The 15133-nt window shown below is 47.2% G+C and overlaps 1 protein-coding gene across 1 annotated transcript; it reads right to left on the bottom strand.

Moving 5' to 3' along the window:
* Window positions 1-814: 814 nt before the first annotated feature.
* Window positions 815-13742, bottom strand: TAP2 (transporter 2, ATP binding cassette subfamily B member). Its single transcript, XM_061196427.1, has 12 exons — window positions 13563-13742; window positions 12632-13129; window positions 12437-12551; window positions 10058-10188; window positions 9608-9813; window positions 8825-9022; window positions 8541-8669; window positions 6425-6613; window positions 6114-6287; window positions 5775-5934; window positions 1936-2072; window positions 815-1636 (listed from the first exon to the last, which is right to left on the bottom strand). Exons 2-12 carry the CDS (start codon window positions 13119-13121, stop codon window positions 1406-1408), a joined length of 2160 nt encoding a protein of 719 aa, XP_061052410.1. The 5' UTR covers window positions 13122-13129; window positions 13563-13742; the 3' UTR covers window positions 815-1405.
* Window positions 13743-15133: the final 1391 nt, after the last annotated feature.

The raw sequence follows: 15133 nt of genomic DNA, 5'->3' as shown, positions 1-15133 counted from the left end.
AGACCGACAGCCTCCCCCGCAAGGGCTCATGGTCTAGTGGACAGACAGAAGTCTACAGTGGGCGGTGGAGAGTTTAATAGGGACTGTGAGAGAGGTACGCCCCAGGAGCAGAGCAACAGGAGCATGCAGAAAGGGCACTTTCTCCAGACTGAGAAGATAAAGCAAGGCTTCTTGGGAGACTTAAATCCTGAGTTGAATCTTAAAGAACTGGGGCAAATCCGGGAGCGTCGTTCACCAAATGGCAGGAAACAACATATTCAGAGGCACAAAGGCATCAGGAGGGCAGGAAGTTTGTTGTGGATAGAACTTAATCCAACAGGAAAGGGTGAGACAAACGGGCTAGAAAAACTGTCTCTGAGGAAGATCTGAGCAGAAAAAGGGGTGAAGACACAGGGAGGATTTTACAGGAGTGACATCGTCTTATGCGTCTTTTAGAAAGAAGAATGACTTTGTGAACAATGGCTGGAAGAGGTGCACCAACGGTAGGGGAACCTCTCTGAATATGAGATTATCTCACACTATGAATGAAAGTTACAACAACGAGATCAGAGAGAAGATAAGGGATTCAGAGCTGTTCGGAGCTAGAAGTGAAAGAGCTTTACTTGATCTGATTATAAAGTAGATTATGACACAAGATGCAATATAATGTATTAGTTGAGAGCATGGACTCTGGGGTCAGGCCTGGATTCCAAGTCCAATTCCACCACTGTGCAACCTTGGGAAAGTCCTTTAATCTCTTGGAGACTCAGTATTCTCATCCATAAAATGGGGATAATAACTAACAATCTCAAAGGGCTGAGGATAAGGATTAAAAATGATAATACATGAAAAAGGCTTAGCATAGTTCCTACTCATATTAAAACTCTGTACACAGTAACTCATCAATATTTTATTCATACTGTTAATTAGGGAACGGTGCTCTGTCCCACCATACCCTAGCTCCCCAACAAAATATCCGGTCCTGGTGGGAATGGGGAAGGACACAGAAAGGCACACTCATGAATATTTATGTCATACTGGTTAATATGTATCTCAAAGAACAATTCAAAGGCTGATAAGACAGCCAGCAAAATAGTCCCTGTGATTATCTCTGGGATGTGAAACAGTGTGTAGTTTCACTTTTCTCCTTCCTACCTGTCTCTATTGTCTACATTTCCTATACGAATGTGTGCTATTTATACAAGGAAAAAATATTTTGAAATATATTTATGATGCCACAGTACAGTACTCAGCACCAGGCAAAGCTCTATTCATCAAGGAAATAAGGTCCCTGGATACAGAGAGCAACCCCCTGCCCTCCCATGGCCCTGACAAAAGTACACATGGTCTAAATCTCCATCATCGTTCCTCCAGCTCCAAGAACAACCACCCAGGGGAACACCCCCAGGGAAAGCCAAAGCAGGAGCTACTCTGGGTCTCTGAGATGGCCCTGAGAAGGCTCCAGCATCTCTGGGGTCTCAGTCCTCCTGCTCTGCTGCACCAGGCGGGAGTAGAGGTCCTGCTCCTCCATGAGCTGCACGTGCTCCTGCAGCTCCCCCTGCCTCAGCACCAGGATCTGGTCGGCGCTCAGAACCGTGTGCAGCCTGTGGGTGATCACCAGCACCGTTCGGCCCCCGTGAGCTTTCCAGTCCTGCAGCTGAAGGGGGAGGATCGTAATGCCTCAGAAAGATAAGAATGAGATGGACGCCACGGCCCCACTGGGCACCATCTCTAGTGACTTAGGGTAGAGAAGGCATGAAACACGAGAAGATAAGACAAAGCGGGAGGGAAAGGTCTGCGCTGCCCTCCTCTCTCAGCGGGGCTGTGGCAGCTGGAGGATGGGACGGGAGCCATGGTGGCATCAGGGATGTCCCCACACCACCCCACGTATCCTCCATTCCATCCCAGCCCTAAGAAGGGTCCCACCGCCCCTGCCCCTCCCAGCCCAGTACTCACAGCCTGCTCACACTCCACGTCCAGGGCACTGGTGGCTTCATCCAGGATGAGGACCTGGGGGTCCCGCACAAGGGCCCGGGCGATGGCCAGACGTTGCTTCTGTCCCACAGCCAATTGGTTCCCTTTCTCCCCCACCTCTGAGGAAACCGAGAAATCCCTCTCCTCAGACACAGGTGACCACGACAACATCCTCCTCACAAGCACAGCTGGTATTTCCACAGCCAACATTTAGGTGGATGAGGGCCTGGGGTAGGGGAGGGACCTCTAGGGCTGCCCGTGTAGATAGAGCATCATCACCCTGCCCTGCTCTCCGGGAACAAAGGCTCCTGAGCTGGACAGGCAGCTACAGAACTCATGATGCTGGGGAGGGAGGTGAATGGGTTTGGCTGAAGGTACTTGTATCCCTAAAGCGATCAGAGAAAGAAGAACAAAAAACCCCAAAGTCAGCAGAAGGAAAGAAATCATAAAGTTCAGATCAGAAATAAATGAAAAAGAAATGAAGAAAGCGATAGCAAAGATCAATAAAACTAAATGCTGGTTCTTTGAGAAGATAAAATTGATAAACCATCAGCAAGACTAATCAAGAAAAAAAGGAAGAGGAGGCAAATCAATAGAATTAGAAATGAAAAAGGAGAAGTAACAATTGACACTGCAGAAATACAAAGGATCATGAGAGATTACTACAAGCAACTTTATGCCAATAAAATTGACAAACTGGAAGAAATGGACAAATTCTCAGAAAAGCACAACCTTCCGAGACTGAACCAGGAAGAAATAGAAAATATAAACAGACCAATCACAAGCACTGAAATTGAAACTGTGATTAAAAATCTTCCAACAAACAAAAGCCCAGGACCAGATGGCTTCACAGGCGAATTCTATCAAACATTTAGAGAAGAGCTAACACCTATCCTTCTCAAACTCTTCCAAAATACAGCAGAGGGAGGAACACTCCCAAACTCATTCTACAAGGCCACCATCACCCTGATACCAAAACCAGACAAAGACGTCACAAAAAAAGAAAACTACAGGCCAATACCACTGATGAACATAGATGCAAAAATCCTCAACAAAATACTAGCAAACAGAATCCAAGAGCACATTAAAAGGATCATACACCATGATCAACTGGGGTTTATCCCAGGAATGCAAGGATTCTTCAGTATACTCAAATCAATCATTGTGATAAACGATATTAACAAATTGAAAGAGAAAAACCATATGATCATCTCAAAAGATGCAGAAAAAGCTTTCAACAAAATTCAGCACCCATTTATGATAAAAACCCTCCAGAGAGTAGGCATAGAGGGAACTTACGTCAACAAAATAAAGGCCACATATGACAAACCCACAGCCAACATCGTTCTCAATGGTGAAAAACTGAAACCATTTCCACTAAGATCAGGAACAAGACAAGGTTGCCCACTCTCACCACTATTATTCAACATAGTTTTGGAAGTTTTAGTGACAGCAATCAGAGAAGAAAAAGAAATAAAAGGAATACAAATCGGAAAAGAAGAAGTAAAACTGTCACTGTTTGCAGATGACATGATACTATGCATAGAGAATCCTAATGCTACCAGAAAACTACTAGAGCTAATCAATGAATCTGGTAATGTAGCAGGATACAAAATTAATGCACAGAAATCTCTTGCATTCCTATACACTAATGATGAAAAATTTGAAAGAGAAATTAAGGAAACACTCCCATTTACCATTGCAACAAAAAGAATAAAACACCTAGGAATAAACCTACCTAAGGAGACAAAAGACCTGTATGCAGAAAATTATAAGACACTGATGAAAGAAATTAAAGATGATACAAACAGATGGAGAGATATACCATGTTCTTGGATTGGAAGAATCAACATTGTGAAAATGACTATATCACCCAAAGCAATCTACAGATTCAATGCAATCCCTATCAAACTACCAATGGCATTTTTCACAGAACAAGAAAAAAAAATTGCAAAATTTGTATGGAAACACAAAATATCCCGAAGAGCCAAAGCAATCTTGAGAAAGAAAAACGGAGCTGAAGGAATCAGGCTCCCTGACTTCAGACTACACTACAAAGCTACAGTAATCAAGACAGTATGGTACTGGCACAAAAACAGAAATATAGATCAGTGGAACAGGATAGAAAGCCCAGAGATAAACCCATGCACATATGGTCACCTTATCTTTGATAAAGGAGGCAAGAATATACAATGGAGAAAAGACAGCCTCTTCAATAAGTGGTGCTGGGAAAACTGGACAGCTACATGTAAAAGAATGAAATTAGAACACTCCCTAACACCATACACAAAAATAAACTCAAAATGGATTAAAGACCTAAATGTAAGGCCAGACACTATAAAACTCTTAGAGCAAAACATAGGCAGAACACTCTATGACATAAATCACAGTAAGATCCTTTTTGACCCACCTCCCAGAGAAAGGGAAATAAAAACAAAAATAAACAAATGGGACCTAATGAAACTTAAAAAAGCTTTTGCACAGCAAAGGAACCCATAAACAAGACAAAAAGACAACCCTCAGAATGGGAGAAAATATATGCAAATGAAGCAACTGACAAAGGATTAATCTCCAAAATTTACAAGCAGCTCAGGCAGCTCATTATCAAAAACACAAACAACCCAATCCAAAAATGGGCAGAAGACCTAAATAGACATTTCTCCAAAGATATACAGATTGCCAACAAACACATGAAAGGATGCTCAACATCACTAATCATTAGAGAAATGCAAGTCAAAACTACAATGAGGTATCACCTCACACCAGTCAGAATGGCCATCATCAAAAAATCTACAAACAATAAATGCTGGAGAGGGTGTAGAGAAAAGGGAACCCTCTTGCACTGTTTGTGGGAATGTAAATTGATACAGCCACTATGGAGAACAGGATGGAGGTTCCTTAAAAAACTAAAAATAGAACTATCATATGACCCAGCAATCCCACTACTGGGCACATACCCGGAGAAAACCATAATTCAAAAAGAGTCATTCCTTAGAGGAGCGACCTGAAACCAAAATCCTCCAAACTCCATGTGCAGATTCAAAGATTTATGAAGTCTTACAACTAAACATGCACACACAGAGTCTAACGGAATTGTCCTTAGATCTCATAATGTGTTCCTGAAATAAATTCCCATGCCAACTGGAGTATTAAAATAAAGTGCTTTGGATGGAGAGAAAAAAAAAAAAAAAGAGTCATGTACCACACTGTTCATTGCAGCTCTCTTTACAATACCCAGGACATGGAAGCAACCTAAGTGTCCATCGACAGGTGAATGGGTAAAGAAGATGTGGCACATATATACAATGGAATATCACTCAGTCATAAAAAGAAATGAAATTGATTTATTTGTAGTGAGGTGGATGGACCTAGAGTCTGTCATACAGAGTGAAGTAAGTCAGAAAGAGAAAAACAAATACCGTGTGCTAACACATGTATATGGAATCTAAAAAAAAGGTTCTGAAGAACCTAGGGTCAGGACAGGAATAAAGACACAGATGTAGAGAATGGACTTGAGGACACGGGGAGGGGGAAGGGTAAGCTGGGACGAAGTGAGAGAGTGGCATGGACATATATACACTACTAAATGTAAAACAGATAGCTAGTGGGAAGCAGCCGCATAGCACAGGGAGATCAGCTCGGTGTTTTGTGTCCACCTAGAGGGGTGGGATAGGGAGGGTGGGAGGGACACGCAAGAGGGAGGGGATATGGGGATATATGTATACGTATAGCTGATTCACTTTGTTATAAAGGAGAAACCAACACACCATTGTAAAGCAATTGTACTCCAATAAAGATGTTTAAAAAAAAAAAAAAGGTACCTGTATCGAGTCCGTGCTTCATTTCCTTTATGAACTCCTCCACTCTGGCCGCCCGTGCAGCAGCCAGCACCTTCTCATCGCTGCAGCCCTTCAGCCCATAAGTGATGTTGTCCCTCACCGAACCCGAGAACAGCACAGGCTCCTGCCCGACCAAAACCACCTGGGCAGAGGCGACAGGAGCAGAGGACCATGTGGAAACCCCCATGGCAGGGACCCTCCTTTCCTCCCCGCCTACCTACCTCACAATGGACCCCTTGTGTTTCTTCCATCTCCACCCCCTGCTCTCTGCACATCCTTCTTCCCTCCAGTCTGCGATCCCTCTCCTTCCTCCCCACCCACCTGTTGGTGTAGGTAGCGGTGCTCATACTGGGAGATGGGCTTCCCGTCCAGCAGCACCTGCCCCTCGGTGGGGTGGTACAGATTCTGCAGCAGGGCAGCTACTGTGCTCTTTCCAGATCCATTGGGCCCCACCAGTGCGGTCATCTGCCCAGGACGCAGGGTGAATGTCAGACCCTAGAAAAGCCAGGAAAGAGTTAGGGGCCTGCCTCTTTGCCCTCCCTCTCCTCTTCTTTCTATCAGAGGAAGATAAGCTTCTCATCACTCAGGGCGTGAGGGGCCCAGATTCCCTCCCTGGGGTCTCCGTTGGGCACCTTGAGCACAGGCTGGTCAGGGCGACTGGGATACACAAAGGAGACGTTTTGGAATTTCACCAGGGCCTGCAGAGTGGGCGGGGCCAGTGTCCCAGTTGGAGGCAGATTTGGCTTTCTGTCCAGGTAGCAGAACACCTTCTCTGCAGCCCCCACGTTGCTCAGCATGTCCCCAAACATGTTCACCAGGGTCTGCAAAACAGGAAGGCAGGGGTCAGCCAAGCAAAGGAAGCTCCACCAGGAACCAACTTCCCAACTCCTCACACACTCCCTGCCACACTCCACCCCAGCCATGCTTCTCCCCTCAGCCAAAAAAGATTCCCTACCTTTTTTTTATATATCTATATATACATACATATATATATGTTTGTTTATTTATTTATTTATTTATTTATTCTTGGCTGCGTTGGGTCTTTGTTGCTGCACGCGGGCTTTCTCTAGTCGCGGTGAGCAGGGGCTACTCTTCGTTGCAGTGCACGGGCTTCTCATTGCAGTGGCTTCTCGTTTCAGAGCATGGGCTCTAGGCACGTGGGCTTCAGTAGTTGTGGCGCGCGGGCTCAGTAGTTGTGGCTCATGGGCTCCAGAGCGCAGGCTCAGTAGTTGTGGCACACGGGCTTAGTTGCTCCACGGCATGTGCGATCTTTCCGGACCAGAGATCAAACCCGTGTCCCCTGCATTGGCAGGCAGATTCTTAACCGCTGCACCACCAGGGAAGTCCCGATTCCCTACTGTTAATGTGCGATTTTTTTTTTTTTTTTGGCCATTCCACAGGGCATGCGGGATCCTGTTTCCCCAACCAGGGATCAAACCCGTGCCCCCTGCAGTGGAAGCATGGAGTACTAACCACTGGACTGCCAGGGAAGTCCCCCTAATGTGCAATTTGCTTGAATTTCAAAGGGGCACCAATACCCCATTATTCCAATTTGCCAGGTAAAGGATGGAGACCATAGTCCTTCCATCCCCAGACCTTTCCAGTTACTCGTACACAGTTCTGTCTGGCCCAATTACACAGGGAACTCCTCAAAAGCGGGTGCTGTGCCCACCTCCTCTTTGCAGATGCCAGACTGCTTTGCACAGCTCTCCACCCATAAAAGATGTTTAATCAGTGTCTACGAAACTTATAAAATAAAGCCCAAGATGCAGTAACTAATTATTTTTGAAAACTGGTAAATATAGGGAAGGAACTAAACACTTACTCTGCCTTTCCTAATCAAACTGTACCACTTGGCAACCAAACAGTAGATGAGGAGACATCTCCCTTGAGACATACATCTGGCTAATAAATGAAGGAATGGTGGAGTGTCACCATTTTGCCACCCCAAATGATTTAATGGATCTGGGCACTAAGCTTTACTGGTTGCTGCCACCACAGATGTATATGAGAGAGAGAAAGAGATCAGTGTAATATATACCTCTATGAGAAATGTGAAAATCTGATCATTGACTTGCATTTGGTGAAGTTGTTGTTAATTCTTTTGGTGTGGTCATGGCTTTGTGGTTACATGTATTTTAATGTTTACATTTAGCGATACGTATTTACAGATGAAACCGTATCTTGGATTTGCTTCAAAATAATATGGGGGGAGGGAAGTGGGTGGGGTTACAGATTAAATAAGATTGGCCATGAATTGGTAATTGTTAAAACAGATGATGGGGGATAAACAACAAGGTCCTACTGTATAGCAGAGAGGACTATATTCAATATCCTATGATATATACACACTACTACATATAAAATAGATAACTAATAAGGACCTACTGTGTAGCACAGGGAACTCTACTCAATACTCTGTAAAGACCTACATGGGAAAAGAATCTAAAAAAGAGTGGATATATGTATAACTGATTCACTTTGCTGTACACCTGAAATTAACACAACACTGTGAATCAACTATACCCCAATATAAAACAAAAATTTTTAATAAAATAAAGAAAGTTAAAAAAAAAAAAACAGATGCTGGGTACATGGGGGTTCACATTATAGTTTTTTTCTCTTTTTTTGCCCATGTTTGAAATTCTCCATCACAATGAGTTGGGGTTATTTCAGTTTTTTTTTTTTTTAAGGGGAACAAATAGAAGCCAAAGTGGGAAAAAAGAGCGTGCACAGCTCCTGACTCACTTGCACGTGGTTGCCCACGTCCTCCCGGTAGAGCAGAAAGGAGAGCAGCCCGCCCCGGGTGAGGTCCCCAGCCAGGATCTGCTGCAGCCCACGTCTCAGCAACAGCACCTGCATTGCCAAGTGCAGCATCTGGAGGGAGAAGGAAAGGGAGCCTGAGAATCTTCCATTCTTTGGCCTCCCTACCCCTATGACACTGAGCGAACCCCGGCCCAGCTGTAGGAAGAGGACCATCACTTTCCCTGCCCCCTCCCTGGGCCCTTCTTCCAGCCACTCAGCCTTCTCACCCTCCTGAAGAGCACATAGACAGCCTTTTCCAGATCTTGTCGCCACCACAGCTGCCGGCATCGGTCAAGAGCCTCCTTATAGCGACGGACCTCTTGCTCCTCCGCCCCAAAACTGCGCACAGTCTGCAGCCCTCCAACTGCCTCACGTACCACCTGTCCTGCTTTCGCCACAGCATCCTGGATCTCCCGAAGGACTGCCTGGAAAAGTGGGGCAGGAGATGGGAGAGGCTGATTCGGCAGAAGACAGCCGACCCCCACGTCTCATTCCAGCCCTTGGAACGCTCTCTTCACGCTAAGTGAAGTAAGTCAGACAGAGAAAGACAAGTATTATATGATATCATTTACATGTGGAATCTAAAAAAATAATACAAATGAATCTGTATACAAACAGAAACAGACTCACAGATGTAGAAAACAAACTTATCGTTACCAAAGGTGGGGGAAGGGGGGAGTGGATAAATTAAGAGTTTGAGATGAACAGATAGAAACTACTAACACAAATAGATAAGCAACAAGGATTTACTGCATAGCACAGGGAACTACATTCAACATCTTTTAATAACCTATAATGGAAAATAACCTGAAAATATCTCCCTCTCTCCCTCTCTCCCTCTCTCTCTCTCCCTCTCCCTCTCTCTCTCCCTTCCCACCACCCACCTCTGTCACACACACACACAAAGTCCCAGAGGGTCATGGACCTTCTGAAGCCTCTAAGGGCCTGGAGGAGAAGGCCTCTAGGAGAATTTTCTTCTTCCGTGGGGATTCCCTACCATCCACACGTACCTGATGGCGAGCACTGTACATCTTTTCAGCCGCTATCATTAGAGGCACCTCAAGCAGAGAAAGGAGGGTGAGTCGAGGTGACAGGTTGAGCATGAAGCTGTAAAGTCCCAGCACGTTCACCAGGCTTCGAGACAGCACGTTGGCATTAAGAGGAAGCCAATGACTCATCAGTTTGGTATCCGAGCTCAGCCGGGAATTCAGCTCCCCTGGGCAGGACAAAGCAGGTGAGGAAACCACGTGTTGTAATGCAGAACCCCCAGAAACTCCCTCCTGAGCTCCCAATCTCACACAGCCCTCCCTCCGTGCAGACAGACAGGTGGAGACCACCTCTCTACATGGTCCCCAAAGAGAGAAAAACAGCTCCAGGCCTTGGCACCAGGGATGCAGGGGGAGGGCACTGGAGGGGAAAGGAAGTCCTGGGGGACCCCAGACCTGGACTCCAGGCCCTACCTGTCTTAGTCTCCTGGAAGAAAGCAAGGTCCTGGCACAGGAGGGAGGAGAAAAGCAGCTCCCGGATCCGCAGGTTGATTCTGGACATGACGAAGGTGAAGGTGCTTCCTCGGCAGCCTGCGGACAGTGAGCTGCGGGGAAGGAGGGCAGCGGAGGATGAAGAGGAGAGATGCAGAGAAGGACGGAGGGAGGGAGAGAAGCAGAGGAGAAAGAATGGAAAGAAAAGAAATACAAAGTTGGGGGCAGTACATCAAGAGAGCAGAAGAGAAACAAATAAGAGAGAGGGAGACACAAGGGGCAGGAATCAACAGACGAAGAGAAAAGAGGACACGGTGAGCCAGCTGTGGGAACCACATCATAACACGGACAGATTCACCAGCATCACTAGTTCATTCTGTGCTAGACAGGAAGGAACAGTACAACAGAAATGGAAAGATGCTGTGAAGGGAAAGAGCCTATGGCTTGCTTCTGACCTGGTCTCCCTCAGGGCCATCCCTCCAGCTTTCCCCTTGGTCTTGGTCTCCTTCCTCCCCACCCCCGGCGTCCTTCTTCCTACTTCCAGATATTGATACTTTCTTGTGGGAACTGCAGCAATGGACTCCCTGCCCTCCCATCTCCAAAGCCTTGGGATCCTGCTGTTCTCCCCTCTCCACTGTCCTTGGGATTGGAGAATTCCTCTTAGACCAAGTGAATTTTTACAGTCAAACTCAAAGGAAAAATGTGAAAGCACACAAGCAGGAACTGTACAAAATATGGGTTTCTAATACAAATCTAATTACCATGTTTAGAGGGCTGTTGGCATACTCAGACATGAAATGGTGAGGGTTTGGACTTTGGTGATCACAGTGAGAATGGAGAGAAAGGAGCCATAGGAGCACATTTTGAGTGTGGAAAATGCCAGAACATGAGAAAGGCAGCGACGATGCTGGTGCTTGGAGCTGAGGATACTGATGGTTTCATGAATGGGAATAAGAAGAGGGAGGCATTTTCAAGGAGACCAGGAGGGAGTGGGATGCACTTGGAGCTCTGGGTGCATGGAGTCTGAGGTGACAGGGCGTCATCCAATGGGAAGGCCTCTGGATTACAAGACTGGAGCTGGATGTGGGAATGTGGATGTGGGAATGTCCTGCAGACGTGAGCTGCATTAGCTCAACAGGAAAAATGTTCTTAAAGATCAAAGAACTGAGTCCTGAGAAAAGTCCATAATTAAGGATCCAGAGGAGGACGGTTCTCCAGAAGAGGGAGAGTGGACTGGAAAGTAGAAAGGGAGTTCATAAAAGCTACCTGAAGAACAAGATCAATCATAAGAGACTGTTCTGGGACTTCCCTGGTGGTCCAGTGCTTAAGACTTCGAGCTCCCAATGCAGGGGGCCCAGGTTCGATCCCTCGTCAGGAAACTAGATCCCGCATGCTGCAGCTGACAGACCATATGCCGGAACTAAGACCCAGCACAGACAAATAAATAAAATACATAAGTAAATAATTTTTTTAAAAAAGAGAGATTGTTCTGATGCCAGATGCTACAGACACATAGAGAACTGAGGGCTGATTTTTTTTTTTAAAGCAGCAGCTTGATCAATAAGAAGTTCACTTTTAAGTAGTTAGTTTCAGCAAAGAGTAGTAAGTATGAAATAATGAAGAACTGGGTTTTGAGGGATTCTAAATGAAGTATGACCATAGCAAAGGAGCAGGATCAAGCAGCCGGCTGGTATTTGGGGAAGGCTAGTGAGGTACTCGCACGACCCTGAGAATGAGCACCTCCTTAAATTTTGCAGCCTAGGTGCCTGACTCACCTCATCCTAGCCCCAGCCCTACCAAGCAGTTAGGTAATTAGTTAGTTAGTTTGTAGACAGCAGACTCCTGGCTACGTCTTAAAACAGAAGGAAAAGTAAATGAAGTGGAAAAGAGTAAAGATGCTGGAAAGAAAGGTGACAAGCCTCAGAGTAAGATCTTCCAGGATAGACAAGATGACTTAAGGACGAAGAGTCAGGAGGAAGAAACGTGCCCACCCTGACAACAGGATAACTGTGGAAACAAACACAGGGTGGGAGGTTGGAGACAGAAAAGAGAAATGGAACTTCATGGAGATAAAAATGTTGAGAGGTAACTGAGAGACATTCCATTCGACACATAAACACCTTTTGTACTACATTCACTCCTATCTGTAACTATAATAAGTAATATAAACTTTGAAGATGTTGGAGCCACGTGGTGAACGGAGGAATAAATGAATGGATGCATGACACAGAATGGTGAATGAACAAATACAGATTTTTAGTTTAAGTATTTTGTGCTTTGGGCACAAGAGGGTCTGAAAACAGAGTTAGGAAAGTGAGGGTCCCTGTAAAAATTGGGGGCTAGCAAATCTCCATCACCTACCTCCCAACGGAGAAGAGACACATGAAAAAGATGGCGCTGGCAAAGGCATCAGGATCAAAATCACCTCCCAGGATGTCAATCACACGACCAGTATAGTAAGGGATTAATGTCTCACCTGCGTGAGGACAACAGTGAATGTGCTGGCGCCCAGGGCCTTTTCCCACCTCCAAGTCACAGCGCCCTCTCCCGACTCACCCAACACGGCAACAGCGAGGAAGAAGAAGGCCACACCCAGGAAAGGCAGGTCTGGCCAGGAGAGCTTCAGCAACCTCCACATCAAGGCTTTGTTCTCCTGGCCCTGCTCCCTCTCCGGGGTTCCTGGAGGGCTCAGCACAGCCCACACGCCCCAGCTCAGCCCTGCCGCCCCGTACCCCAGCAGCAGCCAGCTCCAAGGGGCTGAAGCCGCCCTGGCTGGGGGAGCACTCAAGGTCCCTGGAACCAGGGCCCTCAGGGAGAGAAACAGAGGGGTCACCAGGCAGAGGGGGGGCAGCAGTGCTCCCACAAACCCCAGCAGCCCTCCCAGCCTCAGCAGCCACCAGAGCCCTCCCAGTCGCAAGGTGCCCTCTAGCCACAGGCCTGGAAGCCCGCGGGGAAGCAGAGCCCCCAGGGTCGCCTGCAGCAGCCAGAGTAACGCCGAGTCGGCCAGCAGCAGGAAGGCCCAGGGTCTCAGGTCAGGGAGCCGCATGGCGAGATCTAGGGGTAGAAGGTGAGACACGACAGAGGTGAGTCCCAATCCTTGTCCCCACTCCTCCCCACTCGCACTCCGCTGAACGCGTCCACGGGCTTCCCATTTTATTTACCCAGTGCTACCCTGAAAGATGCCTGAAAGGTGCTTGGTCCGCATCAGTATCTCCCTCCTAGGACCCCAGGCATTCGGCCTGACAGAGGGAGCTGGGAAGCCTGACCATCTGCAGCCTCTTCCTCTAAAACAAAGACCCGTGACCCCCTCCCCCCACCCCGACCCCGCCAGCCGCCGCCGCCGCCGCCGAGTTCCAAAGGGCCAGGCGGTCCCGCCCCGCTCCCTTGCTCCCGGGGTCCAGAAGGGCAGGAAGCCTGGGGCGCGGAGTGGCTGGTGGGTGGGCTGCGTCCCTGTTAGCACTCCAGGTTCCCACGCGCACCAACTCACCGGAGGGGGCTTCTGGGCTGGAGCTCAGGGGTCTTTCCTTTACGTGCCGCGGGCCGAGCTCTGAAGTCCCCTCGCGCCGCCTCCGCTTCGTTTCCCCTCTGTCGGCGGGCGAGGATCCCCGAGCCAGGGCGGCCGGGTTCCCTCGGCTTTCGCTTTCGCTTCCGCAGCCGGTGCCCGGTTGTGGGCCCGGCGGCCAGCAGGGGGCGCGCGACACCTGCAGCCCGCGGAACAGACCTCGGAGTCCTGCTCCACGTGCCAGGCTCCGGTTAGTCTCCACCCACAGCAACAGTTTCTCTGTCATAGGAAGCTACTGCAGTTTGTTAAACTGCCACTAAGTAAAATAAAGCTGTTTCGAGGATTGGGATGCTTTGTAATTGGAGAACCGCTGGATTTTCATACCTCAGCTCTGAACCTATTTTGAGAACTGCCCTCTTTCCCAATCCAAGTTCCAGTTGTAGGATCTTGGGGTTTAAAACAACAACAAACAAACAAACAAACAAACAAAACACACACACACACATGAAACAGAGCCAGAGTCCAAGCGAGAAACACACAGGACTTCTATACAGAAGGCCCAGCTACTCTCACCAGGACCTAAGTGAGTTTCCACTTACAGATTCTGAGCTGAGAAGGCCCCCACTGCACATCTTCATCTGTCTTTCTCAACACAGCTCCTGAGCAGAGAAAGTGTTCAGACGCCTCTAGATTTGTGCTTCAGATTATGGTGGAACCACCTTCCTCATATGAGGGAAGTGGACTTTGTTTCTTAGTCTATTTTAACACTGATTAGCACAGTAATCAGGTTTCTATAGGTCCTGCCAGACCCAGAGCCCATCTATGGGACAGGCAGATTGGTTTATTCCAGAAATAACTCTTCTGGCTGAAACCACCTCCCAGACTCAACATATTCCCCAAGGGAGGGCCACGTGGATTCCAATGCACCCGTTTGAAATGTTATTGGCACCACTACCATGAGTCACTTCAAATTTAGATTTGAAGTTAGGGGATGACTATAACTTCTCCAACCCCGTCCATTCTGGGATTTTAAGGATCTCTCTCTAATGAAAAAGCTCCATGTTCAGCTGCTTGCTACTTACAAGCTCTTCCTTTGACGAACTCTCCTTGGAGAGGTGACAGTGTCCTGCTCCTTCCTGAAGTCCCAGCGTGATTCAGAAAATCTCATTCTGTCTCATCTTTCTAACCTGGTTACCTTTTCCTCATATTTCCAACTTCAGCGAGTCCTCCTTATCTCCTCTTCCACTTCAATCACAGTCTTGTCATCTTGCAATGGAGTGTGACCCGTCATGAAATGGAACCCCTAACGTCCATCTTTCCATGTAATATCCAATCTCGCCACGGGGTTATTTGAGATAAATGGGACCGTGTTTACAATTACCACATACATGTGAGGAGGAAGCTTGTTCATTCTACTTTACAAAGTCAAAAACAGTTGTTCTAAGCGCACTACACCCAGATACCCAAACCATTAACAACTGACCACACAGGAGCCTCCAGGTTGTATGCCTAACTTAAATTAAATTGCACCTAAGTGTCCACAGACAATGTTGAAC

The sequence above is a fragment of the Eubalaena glacialis genome, chromosome 7 (assembly GCF_028564815.1).
Source record: "Eubalaena glacialis isolate mEubGla1 chromosome 7, mEubGla1.1.hap2.+ XY, whole genome shotgun sequence".
In the NCBI taxonomy this organism is placed as follows: domain Eukaryota; kingdom Metazoa; phylum Chordata; class Mammalia; order Artiodactyla; family Balaenidae; genus Eubalaena; species Eubalaena glacialis.
The sequence above is the reverse complement of the archived record's forward strand: the minus strand, read 5'-3'. Positions and strand labels throughout refer to the sequence as shown.